Here is a 25,143-nt window from a genome sequence, read left to right as displayed (position 1 = left end):
GAAGGGCCTGTACTGCACTGTATCGTTCTATGTTCTATGTTCTATGACACACACACACACAAACTGACACAAACACACACACACTGACACACACTCACTGACACACACACACACACTGACTCACACACACAGACACACACACACACTGACACACACACACACACTGACTCACACACACACACTGACACACACACACTGACACACACACACACTGACACCGACACTGACACACACACACTGACACACACACACACAGACACACACACACACAGACACACACACACACAGACACACACACACACTGACACACACACACACACACACAGACACACACACACACACACACACACACTGACACACACACACACACACTGACACACACACAGACACACATACTGTCACACACACACAAACTGACACACACACACACACTGACACACACACACACACACTGACACACACACACACTGACACACACAGGGGAAAGAGTGGAAACAAAAATAAAAAGGACAAAAGTCTCTGTTTCAGACAGACGCCTTCTAGCTCAGCTTCATAGAATTTACAGTGCAGAAGGAGGCCATTCGGCCCATCGAGTCTGCACCGGCTCTTGGAAAGAGCACCTACCCAAGGTCAACACCTCCACCCGATCCCCATAACCCAGTAACCCCACCCAACACTAAGGGCAATTTTGAACACTACGGGCAATTTATCATGGCCAATCCACCTAACCCGCACATCTTTGGACTGTGGGAGGAAACCGGAGCACCCGGAGGAAACCCACGCACACACAGGGAGGATATGTAGACTCCGCACAGACAGTGACCCAAGCCGGAATCGAACCTGGGACCCTGGAGCTGTGAAGCAATTGTGTAGCACTATGCTACCGTGCTGCCCTGCTTCAGTTTAGGTCTTCAGTTGGAGGTTTCTGCTTTGAGTCTGTAATGGTTTTCACTGTGGATTCATCCAAGTCTCAAAGACGTCTCTGCAGGTCCAGAAAATAGCAGGTTGGCAGCATTTGTGGAGAAAGAGCGAGACAGCAGTTCACAGCTTCTGACTGCATCCAGGACCTGACTGTCCCTTCCTGGGTTCTCTGAAACCATCCCACACGGGTAGGACCCAATCACCGCCTGTCACCGGGCAGAATACGCTCCTGGGCCAATCCATTGGTCACCAGCCAAACAATCAAACCAAATCCTCCGGACTCCCGGGTTCCAGAAAGTTAGAGTTCTGCAGTTCAGCAGCTAAATCTCCAATAGCGACGGTGTAATATTCTGCAACTTTGGAGTTCTGCACTTCCTCTGCTCGAATGAAAGGTTTATGTCCATTAAACATTCATGGATCAAAATTATGTCCACAAAGTAAAAGAAATGGGAAATAAGGGAAACACCAGGAAGGGTCTTACAGACACTAATAATAATAATACTCAGACAACTCAAAGTTAGAGTCTTGCCAACATTTTGATCAACGGCCTATCCCTGTGACCATTATCCTCCCCATTCCTCCAGAGGTTTGACCCCTGGTCTGTGCTCTTTTCACTCCTGTGGGGCAGTTCCGGTAAAGTTGTCACAATCTGCACCTGAAACATTAACTCCGTTTCTCTCCACAGATGCTGCCAGACCTGCTGAGCTTTCTCGGCATCCTTTGTTTCTATTTTACAGGAGTTTTTCCTGAATTCTTGCCGCGCTGGCATCGAGAAGGACACCGGTGTTTGTTTGACGGTCGTCTCACTGAATCAGGAGGATGCCACCTCTCCCAGTCCAAGAGGATTTGGCCATTTGTGTCACCAGAGAGCTGGGGGTTCCAGGAAATTCTCTTTTACACGATTGTTATTTGGCTTTTAACCTTTTAACATTTTATAGATAAAACACAACAATGCAAAACATAAAAAATATCAGAACCCCCCCCCCACTCCACTCCACTAACCAACACCCCCCAATAACTCAAAGAAATACCTTCCCCCATCCCCTCCCCCTCTCCCAACCCCCACTCCAACTTCGGGCAGGACCCTGATTGGCTGGGCCCCTCCCACACCGTTCACAAATGTCCTCCACCCCCTCAAACAGCTGGTTCATCCCCAACTTCGTCAGGGGCACTCTGTGCTCCATCCTTAACTGTATTAACCCAGCCTCGCACACCAGGCTGTGTCATTCACCCTCCGCAGCCCCTCACACCACAACCCCTCCTCCAGCACCATCCCCAGCTCCTCTTCCCCTCCTCCCACACCCAGCGGCTGGTTTAGCACAGGGCTAAATAGTTAGTTTTAAAGCAGACCAAGGCAGGCCAGCAGCACGGTTCAATTCCCGTACCAGCCTCCCCGAACAGGCGCTGGAATGTGGTGACTAGGGGCTTTTCACAGTAACTTCATTTGAAGCCTACTTGTGACAATAAGCGATTTTCATTTCATTTCATTTTCACTTGGCCTTAATCCTTTCCAGCGACTCCGTATCCTCCTCCAAATTCTCCCATAAATCGGCGAGATGACCCCCGCTCGCAGCCCCACCACCGACATCACCCCCTCCATCAATGAGGAGGGCGGTGTCACTGAAGTTGGGAAAACATTCTTTGCAAAATCCCACATCTGCATCTACCTAAAGGCCCCCCCTGCCGGAATCCCAAACATCTCTGTCAATTCCTCGAACTGGCAAACCGCCCTTCCATAAATAAGTCCTTAATTTCCATCAGCCCCCCGCTCCTCCCATCCCTGAAACTGACCATCCAGTCTCGCCGGCTCACTCAAATGATTCTCTCGGATCGGCATCAGCCTCGGCCCCTCCCCCAATTTAAAGTGCTGCCGAAACTTCAGCGTGGCCACAACCACCGGACCGCCAAATATTTCCCTGCGTCAAACAGGAGCGGTGCCATTGCCAGCGACCCCAGCCCCCGACAAGAGCCTGCCTCCACCCTCCCCCACATTGCCAGCGACCCCAGCCCCCGACAAGAGCCTGCCTCCACCCTCCCCCACATTGCCAGCGACCCCAGCCCCCGACAAGAGCCTGCCTCCACCCTCCCCCACATTGCCAGCGACCCCAGCCCCCGACAAGAGCCTGCCTCCACCCTCCCCCACATTGCCAGCGACCCCAGCCCCCGACAAGAGCCTGCCTCCACCCTCCCCCACATTGCCAGCGACCCCAGCCCCCGACAAGAGCCTGCCTCCACCCTCCTCCACATTGCCAGCGACCCCAGCCCCCGACAAGAGCCTGCCTCCACCCTCCCCCACATTGCCAGCGACCCCAGCCCCCGACAAGAGCCTGCCTCCACCCTCCCCCACATTGCCTCCGGCTCCCGACCCCAGCCCCGCACCTTCTCGGAGTTCGCCGCCCAATAATAACACATCAAATTCGGAAAAGGCAAACCCCCTGAATTCCTGGGGATTCTTGATCAGGAGTGAGGAGAAATAAAATAAACAGTTCCTGTGGAGCAATAAAAATCCTAGAGTTACAAAGGCGCAGATCACTGGGAATGATTGGATTGGTAAATGTTGGCACAACGAGAATTTCTATTTCTGTTTCTTTTCAGCGTGACCTCTACAAGGGACACGATGCTGTACAGCGGGGAATGCATGCGGGACTACATGTGAGTCAGGATTCCGAGCCACAAAATCATTGTCCAGAAATATTGCAGAGAGCAAGTTGCATTACAACCAACAGCGACATCCTCCACTCCCCCCAACACCCCCCTTTCCCACTCCCCCATCCCACTCCCCCCCCCATCCCACTCTCCCCACCCACTCCCCCCAATCCCACTCCCCCATCCCACTCCCCCATCGCACTCCCCCCCATCCCACTCCCCCATCCCATTCCCCCCAACCCACTCCCCATCCCACTTCCTCCATCCCACTCCCCCATCCCTCTCCCACTCCCCCATCCCACTTCCTCCATCCCACTTCCCCCATCCCACTTCCCCATCCCACTCCCCCATCCCTCTCCCCCATCCCACTCCCCCCAATCCCACTCCCCCATCCCACTTCCCCCATCCCACTTCCCCCATCCCACTCCCCCATCCCTCTCCCACATCCCACTCCCCCCAATCCCACTCCCCCATCCCCCTTCCCACTTCCCCCTTCCCACTTCCCCCATCCCACTTCCCCATCCCACTTCCCCCATCCCACTTCCCCCATCCCACTTCCCCATCACACTCCCCCCATCCCATTCCTCCCAATCCCCCTCCCCATCCCACTCCCACCCATCCCACTCCCCCCATTCCACTCCTCCCCATCCCATTCCTCCCAATCCCCCTCCCCCATCCCACTTCCCCCATCCCACTTCCCCATCCCACTCCCCCCATCCCACTCCCCCCATCCCACTCCCCCCATCCCACTCCCCCCATCCCACTCCCCCACATCCCACTCCCCCCATCCCACTCCCCCCATCCCACTCCCCATCCCACTCCTGCCATCCCACTTCCCCATCCCACTCCTGCCATCCCACTTCCCCATCCCACTCCCCCCAACCCAGTCCCCCATCCCACTCCCCCCCATCCCACTCCCCCCATCCCACTCCCCCCATCCCACTCCCCCCATCCCATTCCCCCCATCCCACTCCCCCATCCCACTCCCCCCATCCCACTCCCCCATCCCACTCCCCCATCCCACTCCCCCCATCCCACTCCCCCCATCCCACTCCCCCATCCCACTCCCGCCATCCCACTCCCCCATCCCACTCCCCCCATCCCACTCCCCCATCCCACTCCCCCCATCCCACTCCCCCATCCCACTCCCCCCATCCCACTCCCCCATCCCACTCCCCCATCCCACTCCCCATCCCACTCCCCCCATCCCACTCCCCCCATCCCACTCCCCCATCCCACTCCCCCATTCCACACCCCCATCCCACTCCCCCATTCCACACCCCCATCCCACTCCCCCATCCCACTCCCCCACATCCCACTCCCCCCATCCCACTCCCCCATCCCACTCCCCCCATCCCACTCCCCCATCCCACTCCCCCATCCCACTCCCCCCATCCCACTCCCCCATCCCATTTCCCCATCCCACTCCCCCCATCCCACTCCCCCCATCCCAAACCCCAACCCACTCCCCCCATCTGACTCCCCGCCACCCGACTCCCCCCATCCCACTCCCCCCATCCCAAACCCCAACCCACTCCCCCCATCTGACTCCCCCCCATCCCACTCCCCCCATCCCACTCCCCCCATCCCACTCCCCCCATCCCAGCATGGCGGGATTTCAGTTTAGACCAAAAATGCTGCAGGAATGATCCTGGAGTGGGATTCTCCGACCCCCCGCCGGGATGCAGAATCGGCGGGGGCTGGCGTGAATCCCGCCCCCGCTGGTTGCCGAATTCTCCGGCACCGGATATTCGCCGGGCTGGGAATCGCGCCGCGCCGGTTGGCGGGCCCCCCCTGTGATTCTCCGGCCCGCGATGGGCCAAAGTCCCGCTGCTGGAATGCCTGTCCCGCCGGTGAGAATCAAACCACCTCCCTTACCGGCGGGACCAGGCGGCGCGGGCGGGCTCCGGGGTCCTGGGGGGGTGCGGGGTGATCTGGCCCCGGCGGGTGCCCCCACGGTGGCCTGGCCCGCGATCGGGGCCCACCGATCCACGGGTGGGCCTGTGCCATGGGGGCACTCTTTTCCTTCCGCCTTCGCCATGGTCTCCACTATGGCGGGGGCGGAAGAGACTCCCTCCACTGCGCATGCGCGGGGAGGGGGTCTCTTCCGCCTCCGCCATAGTGGAGACCATGGCGAAGGCGGAAGGAAAAGAGTGCCACCACAGCAAAGTAATTTCCACGCCAGCTGGCGGGGCGGAAATCAGTCCGGCGCTGGCCTAGCCCCTCAAGGTGAGGGCTCGGCCCCTCAAGATGCGGAGACTTCCGCACCTTTGGGGCGGCGCGATGCCGGACTGATTCACGCCGTTTTTGGCGCCGGTCGGCGGACATCGCGCCGATTGCAGAGAATCCCGCCCCAGGTCTCTGAGGCAGAACACGCAGTCAGTCAGTGAACTGCTCACAATAATCCCTTTAATCTAGTAAAACTTTCCAAGCTACTTGGCAGGAACACTAGGAAACAGAAGATTTCATCTTAAAGGCAGTATCTTACAGGAGGAGAGAGAGGGAGAGAATCGGGGAGATTAACAGAGAGGTTTGTAAAGCTCAGGGCTCGGGCAGCTGTAGGCACAGCCTCCAATGCTGGAGCAATTGAATTAGAACATAAGAACATAAGAACGAGGAGCAGGAGTCGGCCATCTGGCCCCTCGAGCCTGCTCCGCCATTCAATGAGATCATGGCTGATCTTTTGTGGACTCAGCTCCACTTTCCGGCCCGAACACCATAACCCTTAATCCCTTTATTCTTCAAAAAAACTATCCATCGTTATCTTAAAAACATTTAATGAAGGAGCCTCTACTGCTTCACTGGGCAAGGAATTCCATAGATTCACAACCCTTTGGGTGAAGAAGTTCCTCCTAAACTCAGTCCTAAATCTACTTCCCCTTATTTTGAGGCTATGCCCCCTAGTTCTGCTTTCACCCGCCAGTGGAAACAACCTGCCCGCATCTATCCTATCTATTCCCTTCATAATCTTATATGTTTCTATAAGATCCCCCCTCATCCTTCTAAATTCCAACGAGTACAGTCCCAGTCTACTCAACCTCTCCTAGTAATCCAACCCCTTCAGCTCTGGGATTAACCTAGTGAATCTCCTCTGCACACCCTCCAGTGCCAGTACGTCCTTTCTCAAGTAAGGAGACCAAAACTGAACACAATACTCCAGGTGTGGCCTCACTAACATCTTATACAATTGCAGCATAACCTCCCTAGTCTTAAACTCCATCCCTCTAGCAATGAAGGACAAAATTCCATTTGCCTTCTTAATCACCTGTTGCACCTGAAAACCAACTTTCTGCGACTCATGCACTAGCACACCCAGGTCTCTCTGCACAGCAGCATGTTTTAATATTTTATCATTTAAATAATAATCCCTTTTGCTGTTATTCCTACCAAAATGGATAACCTCACATTTGTCAACATTGTATTCCATCTGCCAGACCCTAGCCCATTCACTTAGCCTATCCAAATCCCTCTGCAGACTTCCAGTATCCTCTGCACTTTTTGCTTTACCACTTATCTTAGTGTCGTCTGCAAACTTGGACACATTGCCCATGGTCCCCAACTCCAAATCATCTATGTAAATTGTGATCAATTGTGGGCCCAATGCTGATCCCTGAGGGACACCACTAGCTACTGATTGCCAACCAGAGAAACACCCATTAATCCCCACTCTTTGCTTTCTATTAATTAACCAATCCTCGATCCATGCTACTACTTAATGCCATGCATCTTTATCTTATGCAACAACCTTTTGTGTGGCACCTTGTCAAAGGCTTTCTGGAAATCCAGATATACCACATCCATTGGCTCCCCGTTATCTACCGCACTGGTAATGTCCTCAAAAATTCCACTAAATTAGTTAGGCACGACCTGCCCTTTATGAACCCATGCTGCGTCTGCCCAATGGGACAATTTCCATCCAGATGCCTCGCTATTTCTTCCTTGATGACAGATTCCAGCATCTTCCCTACTACCGAAGTTAAGCTCACTGGCTTACTGGAGTTAAGCTCACTGGCATTCAGGGGGCATAAGACAGCAGAATTAGAGGAACATAGATGTCGGGGAGGGTTGTTGGGCTGTAGGAGTTACAGAGAGAGGGAGGTGGAGGCGAAGCCACCAAGGGGTCTGATAACAAGGATGAACATTTTAAAACCCAAAGCACTGTTTAACGGGGCCGGCAGAGGTCAGCGAGAATGGGGGAGGGGGCGGCACAACAGGACTTTGAGTCAGGACAGGGGCAGCAGAGTTCTGGTTTTATGAAGGGTAAGTCTTGCTTGACAAACTTGCTTGAGTTCTTTGGGAACGTAACCAGCAAGGTGGATAATGGGAAACCTGTGGATGTGGTATATCCAGACTTTCAGAAGGCATTTGACAAGGTGCCACATAAAAGACTGATCCAGAAAGTGCGATCGCAGGGGATTGGGGGTAGGGTCCGAGGTTGGATTGAGGATTGGCTGACCGACAGACCGGGTTGCTGCAGAGTAAAGGAGACAAGACTTCTGCTTCTCCATAAAACACCTTTATTTCTTTGATCCAACTTCACACACAAACCTCCACCAGCAAGCAGTGCCGCCTGTAACACCTTTATATATCTGTGACTTCTGTTGGATAATTGACATTAAATTAGCATTTAATTGGAAGGTCAGTGAACCCATTCCTAACAGTGGGTGGGGATAAATGGGTCCTTCTCTGGCTGGTGAACGGTAACTAGCGGAGTGCCGCAGGGGTCAGGCCTCAGACCTCCTGTTTATAATCGAGATCAATGATCTGCAAGCAGGGACAGAGAGTAACACAGCAACATTTCAGATGATACTAAAATAGGTGGGAAAGCAGGCAGCGAAGAGGTGATGTAGATTTTACAGATGGCCATAGATAGTTTAGGAGATTGGGCCAAAATCTGGCAGATGGAGTTTGATGTGGATCAGTGGGAGGTTATCCAATAGTCAGGCGAATTATTATCCAAATAGGAAGCGGATTCAAAATGCTGGGCAGAGGGATCTGGGCAGAGTGAGCTGGGCAGAGGGAGCTGGGCAGAGGGAGCTGGGCAGAGGGAGCTGGGCCGAGGGAGCTGGGCCGAGGGAGCTGGGCCGAGGGAGCTGGGCCGAGGGAGCTGGGCCGAGGGAGCTGGGCGGAGGGAGCTGGGCGGAGGGAGCTGGGCGGAGGGAGCTGGGCGGAGGGAGCTGGGCGGAGGGAGCTGGGCGGAGGGAGCTGGGCGGAGGGAGCTGGGCGGAGGGGGCTGGGCGGAGGGGGCTGGGCGGAGGGGGCTGGGCGGAGGGGGCTGGGCGGAGGGAGCTGGGCGGAGGGAGCTGGGCGGAGTGAGCTGGGCGGAGGGAGCTGGGCGGAGGGAGCTGGGCGGAGGGAGCTGGGCGGAGGGAGCTGGGCGGAGGGAGCTGGGCGGAGGGAGCTGGGCGGAGGGAGCTGGGCTGAGTGAGCTGGGCAGAGTGAGCTGGGCAGAGTGAGCTGGGCAGAGGGAGCTGGGCAGAGGGAGCTGGGCAGAGGGAGCTGGGCAGAGGGATCTAGGCAGAGGGAGCTGGGCCGAGGGAGCTGGGCGGAGGGAGCTGGGCAGAGTGAGCTGGGCAGAGTGAGCTGGGCAGAGGGAGCTGGGCAGAGGGAGCTGGGCAGAGGGAGCTGGGCTGAGGGAGCTGGGCAGAGGGAGCTGGGCAGAGGGAGCTGGACAGAGGGAGCTGGGCAGAGGGAGCTGGGCTGAGGGAGCTGGGCAGAGGGAGCTGGGCAGAGGGAGCTGGGCAGAGGGAGCTGGGCAGAGGGAGCTGGGCAGAGGGATCTAGGCAGAGGGAGCTGGGCCGAGGGAGCTGGGCGGAGGGAGCTGGGCAGAGTGAGCTGGGCAGAGTGAGCTGGGCAGAGGGAGCTGGGCAGAGGGAGCTGGGCAGAGGGAGCTGGGCTGAGGGAGCTGGGCAGAGGGAGCTGGGCAGAGGGAGCTGGACAGAGGGAGCTGGGCAGAGGGAGCTGGGCTGAGGGAGCTGGGCAGAGGGAGCTGGGCAGAGGGAGCTGGGTGTCTTGTTCATCAATCGCAGAAAGTCGGTTTGCAGGTACAGCCGGTAATTAAACAGGTAAATGGAATGTTAGCGTTTATTGCCAAAGGATTGGAGAATAAAAGTAGAGAAGTGTTGTTGTAATTGTACAGGGTGTGGGTGAGACCACATCTGGAGTATTGTGTCCAGTTTTTGTCTCCTTATTTGAGGAAGGATGTGGGACATTGGAGGCAGTTCAGAGGAGGGTCACCAGATTGATTCCGGGGTTGGAAGGGTTGACGTACGAGGATAATTTAAACACTTTGGGCTGAAACTCGCTGGAGTTTAGAAGCATGAGAGGGGGTTTGATCGAGGTATATGAAATACTAAGAGGCATTGATAAAGTAAACGTAGATCAAATGTTGCCCCTTGTGGGGCAATCTAGAACAAGAGGTCATAGATCTAGGTTGAGAGGCGGTAAATTTAGAACTGAGATGAGGAGGAACTATTTCTCGCAGAGGGTGGTGAATGTGTGGAACTCGCTGTCCCGAAATGCGTGCTTTGTCGGTAATTTGGACATTCTGAATTCTCCCTCAGTGTACTCGAACAGGTGCCGGAGTGTGGCCACGAGGGGCTTGTCACAGTAACTTCATTGCAGTGTTAATTAATGTAAGCCTACTTGTGACAATGAAGATTATTATTATTATAATACTCGGAACAAGATGGTCAGGGTTGAATGTCTCAGGACCTGACTACTTAACTAGACTGACACTGCAGCGCACTACTGAGGGAGTGCTGCACTGTCAGAGGGTCAGTACTGAGGGAGTGCTGCACTGTCAGAGGGTCAGTACTGAGGGAGTGCTGCACTGTCAGAGGGTCAGTACTGAGGGAGTGCTGCACTGTCAAAGGGTCAGTACTGAGGGAGTGCTGCACGGTCAGAGGGTCAGTCGTGAGGGAGTGCTGCATTGTCAGAGGGTCAGTACTGAGGGAGTGCTGCACTGTCAGAGGGTCAGTACTGAGGGAGCGCTGCACTGTCAGAGGGTCAGTACTGAGGGAGTGCCGCACTGTCAGAGGATCAGTACTGAGGGAGTGCTGCACTGTCAGAGGGTCAGTACTGAGGGAGTGCCGCACTGTCAGAGGGTCAGTACTGAGGGAGTGCCGCACTGTCAGAGGGTCAGTGCTGAGGGAGCGCTGCACTGTCAGAGGGTCAGTACTGAGGGAGTGCCGCACTGTCAGAGGGTCAGTGCTGAGGGAATGCTGCACTGTCAGAGGGTCAGTACTGAGGGAGTGCCGCACTGTCAGAGGGTCAGTACTGAGGGAATGCTGCACTGTCAGAGGGTCAGTACTGAGGGAGTGCCGCACTGTCAGTGGTTCTGTCTTGTAACTGAGAACCCAGCTGTCCTATGAAGTGAATTTTCGAGAGCGAGATAATTCTCCCCAGCAATGAACAAATGTTTAACTATCAACCAACTCCTAAAAACAGACCATCTGGTAATTATCACAATGCACCTTACGGGATCTTGCTGTGCACCAATTGGCTGCTACATTGTTACAGTGACTACACTTCTTAAGCACTCATTGGCTGTAAAGTGCTTTGGGATGTGTTGCTGAGGTTCTAAAAGACGCCATGTAGATATTGGTTCTTCCTTTCAAACAGTATTGGAATCCAGGGCATTGTTTTCCTCCCCTAGTTAATGCCCGTTAATTGTTGCATATCTACTCCATCGGGCTCCCCCAGCACTGCCGGTGAAACCCTGTACAGCTTAACGCTGCACTCACACGCTGGGCTCCGAGGAATCACCACAACGCTGACTACACAATGGTGCCCTGCCCCAACCTGTGCTCGTCAAACTTCCAAACGTCACAACCTCCCAGAACTCTTCCTCCAGGTGCCAGGCCCGAGGAGGTGGACCCCCATCGGATTGCTCCATGATCACCCACGGCAAAGTGCTGCGGTGGTTTGCTGTGGCCCTCTGCCGTGTGGCTGACCAGGAAACTCTCCCACTCGGGTAGCCTGGAAAGGCCGATAATCAACCAGTTTGGTCAACGCACTTTCCAGGCCATTGTGGGCTGAAGTGGGACAGGAGTAAGATCGCTACCCGCTGACGACATTCTGCTCCTCGCACTAACATTGCCTTTCTGCTTTGTCCTTTCAGTGATGACCTGCTGGGGTACCTTGGCAGCATAGTGTTGGTACCAGAGTTCAGACGCTGGGAGGTGGACAGCGCCAGCGAGCGCCTACAAGTGGAGAGAGAGATAGCGTACCGCCAGCCCCAGATCAGTGAGTCAGAGCGCTTGGGAAAGGGATTTCTGTCAGAATGTCACAGGGTCAGGAGGGGAAAGTGGCTTACACACCAACCATTCACCTTCAGACATTGGGAGTTGTGGGCGTATTAACACAGTGTCACACAGGAGGGCGTTGAAATTGAGAATGAGGCCTGTTGCTCACTGCGTCTTTTCTCTGTATCTAACCACACTCGCATGGCCTGCCGGCTCCCGTTACTGATGCCAGGTGTCTGTCTCCATTCCCCAGCACCAAAGTCATTCACCTCGGAAAGGTTCAGCATGAACAGCGGCCGCAAGTTCACTCTTTTTTACAATGAGAGGCGACCCTTTTTTTTACAATGAAGAGGCAATTTAGCGAGGCCAATCCACCGAACCTGCACATCTTTGGGTTGTGGGGGTGAGACCCACTCAGACACGGGGAGGATGTGGAAACTCCACATGGACAGTGACCCGTTGCCGGGATCTTACCTGGGTCCTCGGCGCCATGAAGCAGCAGTGCTAACCACTGCGCCACCCCATCAGGTTCACTGTCTGAGCTCAACTCAGCATCTCTTCATTCTCATGAGGCTGAGGGAACAGTCGCCATCCCAATGGTCTCAGGAAACACTCTCGCAATCACTAACCCCACACACTGCCTTAATGCAGCTAATTTGACGGTAACTCCTCCAAATAAAATGAGGACAGGTCAGATAGCACACCCCAATGATTGGTCACGTCACTGCGCACACAAGCAGATTCCAGCTGTGATCAGCTTGTGGTGACTACGGTTCTCAGCTCTCCTCCCACTCCGGGTCTCCCCTCCCACTCCGGGTCTCCCCTCCCACTCCGGGTCTCCACTCCCACTCCGGGTCTCCCCTCCCACTCCGGGTCTCCCCTCCCACTCCGGGTCTCCCCTCCCACTCCGGGTCTCCCCTCCCACTCTGGGTCTCTGCCCCCTCCCACTCCGGGTCTCCCCTCCCACTCCGGGTCTCCCCTCCCACTCCGGGTCTCTGCTCCCCTCCCACTCCAGGTCTCCCCTCCCACTCCAGGTCTCCCCTCCCACTCCGGGTCTCCCCCCCCACTCCGGGTCTCCCCTCCCACTCCGGGTTTCTCCTCCCACTCCGGGTCTCCCCCCCCACTCCGGGTCTCCCCTCCCACTCTGGGTTTCTCCTCCCACTCCGGGTCTCCCCCCCCACTCCGGGTCTTTGCTCCCCTCCCACTCCGGGTCTCCCCTCCCACTCTGGGTCACTGCTCCCCTCCCACTCCGGGCCTCCCCTCCCACTCCGGGTCTCTGCTCCCCTCCCACTCCGGGTCTCCCCTCCCACTCCGGGTCTCTGCTCCCCTCCCACTCCGGGTCTCTGCCCCCTCCCACTCCGGGTCTCCCCTCCCACTCTGGGTCTCTGCTCCCCTCCCACCTCAGGGTCTCTGGTCTCCTTCCACTCAAAAAACAAACAAAGAACAAAGAAATGTACAGCACAGGAACAGGCCCTTCGGCCCTCCAAGCCCGTGCCAACCATGCTGCCCGACTAAACTACAATCTTCTTTCGAGTACAATAGATGGGTCGTTTTTTGTACAGTGTGTGCAGGAGGGTTTCCTGAAACAATATGTTGACAGGCCAACAAGAGGCGAGGCCACGTTGGATTTGGTTTTGGGTAATGAACCAGGCCAGGTGTTGGATTTGGAGGTCGGAGAGCACTTTGGGGACAGTGACCACAATTCGGTGACGTTTACGTTAATGATGGAAAGGGATAAGTATACACCGCAGGGCAAGAGTTATAGCTGGGGGAAGGGCAATTATGATGCCATTAGACGTGACTTGGGGGGGATAAGGTGGAGAAGTAGGCTGCAAGTGTTGGGCACACTGGATAAGTGGGGCTTGTTCAAGGATCAGCTACTGCGTGTTCTTGATAAGTATGTACCGGTCAGGCAGGGAGGAAGGCGTCGAGCGAGGGAACCGTGGTTTACCAAGGAAGTGGAATCTCTTGTTAAGAGGAAGAAGGAGGCCTATGTGAAGATGAGGTGTGAAGTTTCGGTTGGGGCGATGGATAGTTACAAGGTAGCGAGGAAGGATCTAAAGAGAGAGCTAAGACGAGCAAGGAGGGGACATGAGAAGTATTTGGCAGGAAGGATCAAGGAAAACCCAAAAGCTTTCTATAGGTATGTCAGGAATAAGCGAATGACTAGGGAAAGAGTAGGACCAGTCAAAGACAGGGATGGGAAATTGTGTGTGGAGTCTGAAGAGATAGGCGAGATACTAAATGAATATTTTTCGTCAGTATTCACTCAGGAAAAAGAGAATGTTGTGGAGGAGAATGCTGAGCTCCAGGCAAATAGATTAGATGGCATTGAGGTACGTAGGGAAGAGGTGTTGGCAATTCTGGACAGGCTGAAAATAGATAAGTCCCCGGGACCTGATGGGATTTATCCTAGGATTCTCTGGGAGGCCAGGGAAGAGATTGCTGGACCTTTGGCTTTGATTTTTATGTCATCATTGGCTACAGGAATAGTGCCAGAGGACTGGAGGACAGCAAATGTGGTCCCTTTGTTCAAAAAGGGGAGCAGAGACAACCCCGGCAACTATAGACCGGTGAGCCTCACGTCTGTAGTGGGTAAAGTCTTGGAGGGGATTATAAGAGACAAGATTTATAATCATCTAGATAGGAATAATATGATCAGGGATAGTCAGCATGGCTTTGTGAAGGGTAGGTCATGCCTCACAAACCTTATTGAGTTCTTTGAGAAGGTGACTGAACAGGTAGACGAGGGTAGAGCAGTTGATGTGGTGTATATGGATTTCAGCAAAGCGTTTGATAAGGTTCCCCACGGTAGGCTATTGCAGAAAATACGGAGGCTGGGGATTGAGGGTGATTTAGAGATGTGGATCAGAAATTGGCTAGCTGAAAGAAGACAGAGGGTGGTGGTTGATGGGAAATGTTCAGAATGGAGTTCTGTCACAAGTGGAGTACCACAAGGATCTGTTCTGGGGCCGTTGCTGTTTGTCATTTTTATCAATGACCTAGAGGAAGGCGCAGAAGGCTGGGTGAGTAAAGTTGCAGACGATACTAAAGTCGGTGGTGTTGTCGATAGTGTGGAAGGATGTAGCAGGTTACAGAGGGATATAGATAAGCTGCAGAGCTGGGCTGAGAGTTGGCAAATGGAGTTTAATGTAGAGAAGTGTGAGGTGATTCACTTTGGAAGGAATAACAGGAATGCGGACTATTTGGCTAATGGTAAAGTTCTTGAAAGTGTGGATGAGCAGAGGGATCTAGGTGTCCATGTACATAGATCCCTGAAAGTTGCCACCCAGGTTGATAGGGTTGTGAAGAAGGCCTATGGAGTGTTGGCCTTTATTGGTAGAGGGATTGAGTTCCGGAATCGGGAGGTCATGTTGCAGCTGTACAGAACTCTGGTCCGGCCGCATTTGGAGTATTGCGTACAGTTCTGGTCACCGCATTATAGGAAGGACGTGGAGGCTTTGGAGCGGGTGCAGAGGAGATTTACCAGGATGTTGCCTGGTATGGAGGGAAAATCTTATGAGGAAAGGCTGATGGACTTGAGGTTGTTTTCGTTGGAGAAAAGAAGGTTAAGAGGAGACTTAATAGAGGCATACAAAATGATCAGGGGGTTGGATAGGGTGGACAGTGAGAGCCTTCTCCCGCGGATGGATATGGCTGGCACGAGGGGACATACCTTTAAACTGAGGGGTAATAGATATAGGACAGAGGTCAGAGGTAGGTTCTTTACGCAAAGAGTAGTGAGGCCGTGGAATGCCCTACCTGCTACAGTAGTGAACTTGCCAACATTGAGGGCATTTAAAAGTTTATTGGATAAACATATGGATGATAATGGCATAGTGTAGGTTAGATGGCTTTTCTTTCGGTGCAACATCATGGGCCGAAGGGCCTGTACTGCGCTGTATTGTTCTATGTTCTATGTTCTATGTTCTACACTTCCTGGGTCCGTGTCCCTCTATTCCCATCCTATTCATGTGTTTGTCAAGATGCCCCTTAAATGTCACTGTCATCCCTGCTTCCACCACCTCCTCCGGTAGCGAGTTCCAGGCACCCACTACCCTCTGTGTAACAAAACTTGCCTCGTACATCTCCTCTAAACCTTGCCCCTCTCACGTTAAACCTATGCCCCTAGTAATTGACCCCTCTACCCCGGGGAAAAGCCTCTGACTATCCACTCTGTCTATGCCCCTCATAATTTTGTGGACCTCTATCAGGTCGCCCCTCAACGTCCGTCGTTCCAGTGAGAACAAACCGAGTTTATTCAACCGCTCCTCATAGCTACGGCCCTCCATACCAGGCAATCTTCTGGTAAATCTCTTCTGCACCCTCTCTAAAGCCTCCACATCCTTCTGGTAGTGTGGCGACCAGAATTGAACACTATACTCCAAGTGTGACCTAACTAAGGTTCTTTACAGCTGCAACATGATTTGCCAATTCTTGTACTCAATACCCCGGCCAATGAAGGCAAGCATGCCGTATTCCTTCTTGACTACCTTCTCCATCTGTGTTGCCTCTTTCAGTGACCTGTGGACCTGTACACTGAGATCTCTCTGACTTTCAATACTCTTGAGGGATCTACCATTCACTGTATATTCCCTACCTGTATTAGACCTTCCAAAATGCATTACCTCACATTTGTCCGGATTAAACTCCATTTGCCATCTCTCCGCCCAAGTCTCCAAACAATCTAAATCCTGCTGTATCCTCTGACAGTCCTCGTCGCTATCCGCAATTCCACCAACCTTTGTGTCGTCTGCAAACTTACTAATCAGACCAGTTACATTTTCCTCCAAATCATTTATATATACTACAAACAGCAAAGGTCCCAGTACTGATCCCTGCGGGACACCACTGATCACAGCCCTCCAATTCGAAAAGCATCCTTCCATTGCTACTCTCTGCCTTCTATGACCTAGCCAGTTCTGTATCCACCTTGCCAGCTCACCCCTGATCCCGTGTGACTTCACCTTTTGTACTAGTCTACCATGAGGGACCTTGCCAAAGGCCTTACTGAAGTCCATATAGACAATATCCACTGCCCTACCTGCATCAATCATCTTAGTGACCTCCTCGAAAAACTCTTATCAAGTTAGTGAGACACAACCTCCCCTTCTCAAAACCGTGCTGCCTCTCGCTAATACGTCCATTTGCTTCCAAGTGGGAGTAGATCCTGTCTCGAAGAATTCTCTCCAGTAATTTCCCTACCACTGAAGTAAGACTCACTGGCCTGTAGTTCCCTGGATTATCTTACTACCATTGTTAAACAGAGGAACAACATTGGCTATTCTCCAGTCCTTCGGGACATCCCCTGAAGACAGTGAGGATCCAAAGATTTCTGTCAAGGCCTCAGCAATTTCCTCTCCAGCCTCCTTCAGTATTCTGGGGTAGATCCCATCAGGCCCTGGGGACTTATCGACCTTAATATTTTTTAAGATGCCCAACACCTCGTCTTTTTGGATCACAATGTGACCCAGGCTATCTACACCCCCTTCTCCAGACTCAACATCTACCAATTCCTTCTCTTTGGTGAATACTGATGCAAAGTATTCATTTAGTACCTCGCCCATTTCCTCTGGCTCCACACATAGATTCCCTTGCCTATCCTTCAGTGGGCCAACCCTTTCCCTGGCTACTTTCTTGCTTTTTATGTACGTGTAAAAAGCCTTGTGATTGTCCTTAATCCTATTTGCCAATGACTTTTCGTGACCCCTTCTAGCCCTCCTGACTCCTTGCTTAAGTTCCTTCCTACTTTCCTTTTATTCCACACAGGCTTCGTCTGTTCCCAGCCTTTTAGCCCTGACAGATGCCTCCTTTTACTTTTTGATGAGGCCTACAATATCTCTCTTATCCAAGGTTCCCGAAAATTGCCGTATTTATCCTTCTTCCTGACAGGAACATGCCGGTCCTGAATTCCTTTCAACTGACACTTGAAAGCCTCCCACATGTCAGGTGTTGATTTGCCCTCAAACATCCTCCCCCAATCTAGGTTCTTCAGTTCCCGCCTAATATTGTTATAATTAGCCTTCCCCCAATTTAGCACATTCATCCTAGGACCACTCTTATCCTTGTCCACCAGCACTTTAAAACTTACTGAATTGTGGTCACTGTTCCTGAAATGCTCCCCTACCGAAACTTCTACCACCTGGCCGGGCTCATTCCCCAATACCAGGTCCAGTACAGCCCCTTCCCTAGTTGGACTGTCTACATATTGTTTTAAGAAGCCCTCCTGGATGCTCCTTACAAACTCTGCCCTGTCTAAGCCCCTGGCACTAAGTGAGTCCCAGTCAATATTGGGGAAGTTGAAGTCTCCCATCACCACAACCCTGTTGTTTTTACTCTTTTCCAAAATCTGTCTACCTATCTGCTCCTCTATCTCCCGCTGGCTGTTGGGAGGCCTGTAGTAAACCCCCAACATTGTGACTGCACCCTTCTTATTCCTGATCTCTACCCATATAACCTCACTGCCCTCTGAGGGCCCTCCCATAGTACAGCTGTGATATCCTCCCTAACCAGCAGCGCGACTCCGCAACCCCTTTTACATCCCCCTCTATCCCCCCACTCCGGGTCTCTGCTCCCTCCCACTCCCGATATCTGCTCCCGCCCATTCCAGGTCTCTGCCCCCCTCCCACTCCGGGTCTCCCCTCCCACTCCGGGTCTCCCCTCCACTCCGGGACTCTGCTCTCCTCCCACTCCAGGTTTCTGCTCCCCTCCCACTCCTGATCTCCCCTCCCACTCTGGGTCTCTGCTCCACTCCCACTCCGGGTCTCCCCCCCCACTCCGGGTCTCTGCTCCCGTCTCACTCCGGATCTCCCCTCCCACTCCGGGTCTCTGCTCCCCTCCCACTCCGGGTCTCCCCTCCCACTCCGGGTCTCTGCTCCCCTCCCACTCCGTGTCTCCCCTCCCACTCCGGGTCTCCCCTCCCACTCCGGGTCTCTGCTCCCCTCCCACTCCGGGTCTCCCCTCCCACTCCGGGTCTCTGCTCCCCTCCCACTCCGTGTCTCCCCTCCCACTCCGGGTCTCCCCTCCCACTCCGGGTCTCTGCTCCCCTCCCACTCCGGGTCTCTGCTCCCCTCCCACTCCGGGTCTCCCCTCCCACTCCAGGTCTCTCCTCCCACTCCGGGTCTCTGCTCCCCTCCCACTCCGGGTCTCCTCTCCCACTCCGGGTCTCTGCTCCCCTCCCACTCCGGGTCTCCCCTCCCACTCCGGGTCTCTGCTCCCCTCCCACTCCGGGTCTCTGCTCCCACTCCGGGTCTCGGCTCCCCTCCCACTCTGGGTCTCTTCTCCCCTCCCATTCCAGGTCTCTGCTCCCCTCCCACTCTGGGTCTCGGCTCCCCTCCCACTCCGGGTCTCTGCTCCCCTCCCACTCCGGGTCTCCCCTCCCACTCCAGGTCTCTCCTCCCACTCTGGGTCTCTGCTCCCACTCCGGGTCTCTACTCCCCTCCCACTCCGGGTCTCGGCTCCCCTCCCACTTCGGGTCTCCCCTCCCACTCCGGGTCTCTGCTCTCCTCCCACTCCGGGTCTCGGCTCCCCTCCCACTCCGGGTCTCGGCTCCCCTCCCACTCCGGGTCTCCCCTCCCACTCCGGGTCTCTGCTCCCACTCCGGGTCTCCCCTCCCACTCCGGGTCTCGGCTCCCCTCCCACTCCGGGTCTCTGCGTGGCCTCGATTGGAATCGCTCCACCATTGGTGGCTGTCCCTCCTCGGTCCAAACCCTGGGACTCTCTCCGCAAACCTCTCCCCCTGCCGCTCCTGCTGTTCAGGGTCTCTGTAAAGGCCCTGTCCTGCCAACTCCTTTTGTGCCTCAATATCTAATCTTGTCCAATAAGCATCGTGGGACATTCTACTACATTAAAGGGACTAGTCATAATCACAAGTTGTTGTTGTTGATTATCTCAAACACAGAAGCAGGTGGGATATGACCGCTGGCCTCAGTACCCTAAGATGAGGGAGGAAGGAGTAAGAGTGGGTCCCTCTGTAACACACTGGAAGGAGTGTGTGTGCAGACCACGAGCCCACTGGTGAAGCCTTCTGTAGTCAAATATCCTACCTCCAGGTTTACACAATGGTTATGGAGTAGAAGGAGGCCATTCGGCCCATCGTCTCTGTCCCGGCCTTTTCCCGTACCCCTGGCTTTTCTCCTCACCCCTCCCTGCACATTATTTCTATTCAAATAACCATCAAATACCCTCTTTAAAGCCTCGATTGAAGCTGCTTGCACCACTCTCGCAGGCCGCGCACTCCAGACCCCAACCACTTACTGTGTGCAAAAGATTTTTCTCCCATCCCATTTGCTTGTTTTGCAAATCACTTTAAATCTGCGATCCTCTCATTCTCCATCCTTTTCAGGAGGGGGATCAGTTTCTCCCGATCGGCTCTGTCCAGCCCCCTCACCATATTAAACAGAGGCTACATAATCCAGGGTTCTGACTTTGTGCACTTGCAACATGTCATTGCCTTGAAGCGATTGGGGGAACGGGGGATTAAGTTGGGAGGGGGGCGGGGGGGGGGGGTACAATTAAACGGGAGCCCTTTAGGTACATAAAAACATAAGAACTAGAAGCAGGAGTCGGCCATCTGGCCCCTCGAGCCTGCTCCACCATTCAATGAGATCATGGCTGATCTTTTGTGGACTCAGCTCCACTTTCCGGCCCGAACACCATAACCCTTAATCCCTTTATTCTTCAAAAAACGATCTATCTTTATCTTAAAAACATTTAATGAAGGAGCCTCAACTGCTTCACTGGGCAAGGAATTCCATAGATTCACAACCCTTTGGGTGAAGAAGTTCCTCCTAAACTCAGTCCTAAATCTACTTCCACTTATTTTGAGGCTATGCCCCCTAGTTCTACTTTCACCCGCCAGTGGAAACAACCTGCCCGCATCTATCCTATCTATTCCCTTCATAATCTTATATGTTTCTATAAGATCCCCCCTCATCCTTCTAAATTCCAACGAGTACAGTCCCAGTCTACTCAACCTCTCGTCATAATCTAATCCCCTCAACTCTGGGATCAACCTAGTGAATTTCCTCTGCACTCCCTCCAGTGCCAATATGTCCTTTCTCAGGTAAGGAGACCAAAACTGAACACAATACTCCAGATGTGGCCTCACCAACACCTTATACAATTGCAGCATAACCTCCCTAGTCTTGAACTCCATCCCTCTAGCAATGAAAGACAAAACTCGATTAGCCTTCTTCATCACCTGTTGCACCTGCACACCAACTTTTTGCGACTCGTGCACTAGCACACCCAGGTCTCTCTGCACAGCAGCATGTTTTAATATTTTATCATTTAAATAATAATCTTTTTTGCTGTTATTCCTACCAAAATGGATAATCTCACATTTGTCAACATTGTATTCCATCGGCCAGACCCTAGCCCATTCACTTAGCCTATCCAAATCCCTCTGCAGACTTCCAGTATCCTCTGCACTTTTTGCTTTACCACTTATCTTCGTGTCGTCTGCAAACTTGGACACATTGCCCTTGGTCCCCAACTCCAAATCATCTATGTAAATTGTGAACAGTTGTGGGCCCAACACTGATCCCTGAGGGACACCACTAGCTACTGATTGCCAACCAGAGAAACACCCATTAATCCCCACTCTTTGCTTTCTATTAATTAACCAATCCTCTATCCATGCTACTACTTTCCCCTTAATGCCATGCATCTTTATCTTATGCAGCAACCTTTTGTGTGGCACCTTGTCAAAGGCTTTCTGGAAATCCAGATATACCACATCCATTGGCTCCCCGTTATCTACCGCACTGTGAATGTCCTCAAAAAATTCCACTAAATTAGTTAGGCACGACCTGCCCTTTATGAACCCATGCTGCGTCTGCCCAATGGGACAATTTCCATCCAGATGCCTCACTATTTCTTCCTTGATGATAGATTCCAGCATCTTCCCTACTACCGAAGTTAAGCTCACTGGCCTATAATTACCCGCTTTCTGCCTACCTCATTTTTTAAACAGTGGTGTCACGTTTGCTAATATCCAATCCGCCGGGACCACCCCAGAGTCTAGTGAATTTTGGTAAATTATCACTAGTGCATTTGCAATTTCCCTAGCCATCTCTTTTAGCACTCTGGGATGCATTCCATCAGGGCCAGGAGACTTGACTACCTTTAGCCCCATTAGCTTTTGCCCGGATGTCATCCTTAAATAACAGAGCTACACCACCTCCCTTACCACCCACTCTGTCCTTCCGAATAGTTTGATACCCTCGGATATTTAACTCCCAGTCGTGACCATCCTTTAACCATGTTTCAGTAATGGCCACTAAATCATAGTCATTCACGATGATTTGCGCCATCAACTCATTTACCTTATTCCGAATACTACGAGCATTCAGGTAAAGTACACTTATGTTGGCTTTTTTACCTCTGTTCTGAATCTTACAGGTAGAATTGTACAGAACAGAATGTGGCCATTTGGTGCAACTTGCTGTGCCGACACTTTGAAAATGCTGTTCAATTAGTCTCTCCTCTTACCCCATAGCCCTGCCATCATTTGTCTAATTCTCCAGTTAGCTCCAGTTCATATGGGAGGAGAGGGTCGGAGGGTTAGGGGTCAGAGGGTTAGGGGTCGGAGGGTTAGGGGTCGGAGGGTTAGGGGTCAGAGGGTTAGGGGTCTGAGGGTTAGGGGTCGGAGGGTTGGGGGGGAGGGTTGGGGTCGGAGGGTTAGGGGTCGGAGGGTTAGGGGCGGGAGGGTTATGCGTCGGAGAGTTGGGGGGGGGAGGGTTAGGGGTGGGAGGGTTAGGAGTGGGAGGGTTAGGGGTCGGAGGGTTAGGGGCGGGAGGGTTGGGGTGGGTTAGGGTTTGGGTTAGGGGTCGGAGGGTTAGGGGTCGGAGGGTTAGGGGTCGGAGGGTTGGGGTGGGTTAGGGTTTGGGTTAGGGTTAGGGGTCGGAGGGTTAGTGGGGGGGAGGGATGATTAGCACTCTTTCCATTAGGCTGATGTGAGGTTGGTTTGATAGATTCTAATGCTTTTTTTAAAACAAATCATGTGAATTCCTTTGACAGGGGTTTTGGAGAATCTGCACGCGGCCGCGTATCGGAACACACTCTGCAACAAGCTCTACTGTCCTGACTTCATGCTGGGTCAGTTCACCTGCGAACAGGTGAGACCCCGGAGGCCAAACTTCACTGCAGATCCAAACTGGAACTCGCTGCGTGTCCCCAACCTTCAACAGCCCTGGAACAGTGTGGGATAGGCTCGATGGGCCTACTGGTCTCATCCTGTCCATCAATTTCAGATCTTCCTGACCGGATTTTGTCTTATTTCATTGATGGATTTCACAATGAATTGATGTCAGAATGTTGTCACGTTTCCTTTCAACTTGGGAGGGGGAGTGTCAAAATTATTCCCATATTTTCATTCAGGTTTTTTTAAAATTCCTGCTGGAATTATTTTAATTCCTGTTTCCCTTCTCATAGAAATCATCAGGAAACAAAGAATGGGCTTTGGAATTTTAGTCCCAGTGCAATGCTAGGTTTGCTGGCTGCACGTCCCAACGACCGGTGGATCATATCAAACAGCACTCCCCTTCGCTGTTCACAAGAGGCAGTGTACTGACTGCACTCAACCAGCCCATGCTTGCAAAGCCCAGAACTTGGGGCGGGATTCTCCACTCCCGTGCCGAAGTGACCGCGCCGTCGTGAAACGGCCCCTTTCCCAACCGATTCAGGCCCTGACAATGGGCTAGGATCGGGGCTGTGTCATCTACACGCGCCAGGCCTTGTCACCGCATAAAGGCGGCGCCGTATAACTGGCGTCATCCGCGCATGCGCGGTTGCCGTCCTCTCCGAGTCCGCCCCGCAAGAAGATGGCAGACGGATCTTGCGGGGCCGCGGAAGGAAGGAGGTCCTCCTTCAGAGAGGACGGCCCGACGATCGGTGGGCACCGATCGCGGGCCACCCCACATTTGAGGTACCCCCCGGTGCAGGATCCCCCCTCTCCCCCCCGCCGGCCGCCCCCCCAGCGTTCACGCGCCGTTCCCGACGGCAGCGACCAGGTGTGGACGGCGCCGGGGGGAGCCCGCCGTTTTGGCCTGGCCGCTCGGCCCATCCGGGCCTGAGAATAGCGGGGGTGCCGGAGAATCACCATTTTGGGTGTCTCCGGCGATTCTCCGGCCTGCGGCCCGCGGAACTCGACCGGGCCGTTCCCGCCGCTTGGGAGAATCGCGGGAGGGCGTCGGACCGACGTCCCGGGAAATTTTGGCGGCACAGGCGATTCTCCCAACGGCGCGGGAGTGTAGAATCTCGCCCTTGGTGTCTGATGCTACATGTGATTTGGCAGCATTTGCTAAACAATCCAGAATGCGCGGAGAATTGCACGGACAACCATTCTAAGATTATCAGTTGGGCCCTCAGTGTGACTCACTTACACTTGCTGGAAGCTACATATGTTCATCCGCAGGGACCTGTCCAGGACCAGGCAAAAGGAACATGACCAGACAGCACACCTTTTCTCAATTATACAAAAGCATGGGAGTCGGGGAGTGGGGGGGGGGGACATTAGTTCCCTGGTGGATTCTCCCTGGCCTAAACCAATCAGCATTGACTTGCTAACCAATTTGCACCTTTTTACAACGCATGTATAAATTTCTGCTCCCTTTGAAATTTGTCATTCTGGTTTCTGTCCCGATGAGTGCTTGCCAAAAAAGTTTGACAACAAAAGTCTTGTCAATAAAATATGAAACGAGGAATTTTAAGCAGAGGCTTGAACGGCAGCGGACGTTTTATTCCAGACGTCAGGCTTCTGATCGGTGTTTTGGTTTCAGAAATGAATTTCCTCTCGTCTGAATTTGTAGTGAAATTTAATCCAGGCTGAGGTGATGTGAGGGGATGGAATGTGAGATACCTTACTGAAGGAGGGGCACACTGCATTCACAGGGCTGATTCCTGCGCTGACGGTGTTTGTCTTATGAGGACCGATGGAGCAAAGGGCAGCATGCTGGAGCTGTGGTTAGCGCTGCTGCCTCACGGCAGGGCAGCATGCTGGAGCTGTGGTTAGCGCTGCTGCCTCATGGCAGGGCAGCATGCTGGAGCTGTGGTTAGCCCTGCTGCCTCACAGCGCCGAGGTCCCAGGTTCGATCCCGGCTCTGGGTCACTGTCCGTGTGGAGTTTGCACATTCTCCCCGCGTCTGCGTGGGTTTCGCCCCCACAACCGAAAGATGTGCAGAGTAGGTGGATTGGCCACGCTAAATTGCCCCTTAAATTGGAAAAAAAATGTATTGAGTACTCTAAGTTTATAAAATAAAAGGAGAGGTTGAGCAGACTGGGTCCACACTCATTGGAGTTTAGAAAAATTAGAGTTTTTTAATTCATT

At 53.4% G+C, this 25,143-nt stretch overlaps 1 protein-coding gene across 1 annotated transcript in view; it reads left to right on the top strand.

Annotated features, from left to right (window-relative positions):
- The window catches only part of LOC140403809 (cytochrome b-c1 complex subunit 2, mitochondrial-like), a 168,019-nt gene that overhangs the window by 61,543 nt on the left and 81,333 nt on the right, over positions 1 to 25,143 (top strand). The window contains exons 5-7 of the mRNA XM_072491965.1: positions 3,517 to 3,573; positions 11,690 to 11,814; positions 22,836 to 22,933. Of these exons, the coding sequence (XP_072348066.1) occupies positions 3,517 to 3,573; positions 11,690 to 11,814; positions 22,836 to 22,933 (280 nt within the window). The remainder of the gene's footprint in view (positions 1 to 3,516; positions 3,574 to 11,689; positions 11,815 to 22,835; positions 22,934 to 25,143) is intronic.

This window comes from Scyliorhinus torazame, chromosome 29 (assembly GCF_047496885.1).
Source record: "Scyliorhinus torazame isolate Kashiwa2021f chromosome 29, sScyTor2.1, whole genome shotgun sequence".
Classification (NCBI taxonomy): Eukaryota; Metazoa; Chordata; class Chondrichthyes; order Carcharhiniformes; family Scyliorhinidae; genus Scyliorhinus; species Scyliorhinus torazame.
Note: the sequence above shows the minus strand (reverse complement) of the source record. Positions and strands in the feature narration are given on the sequence as shown.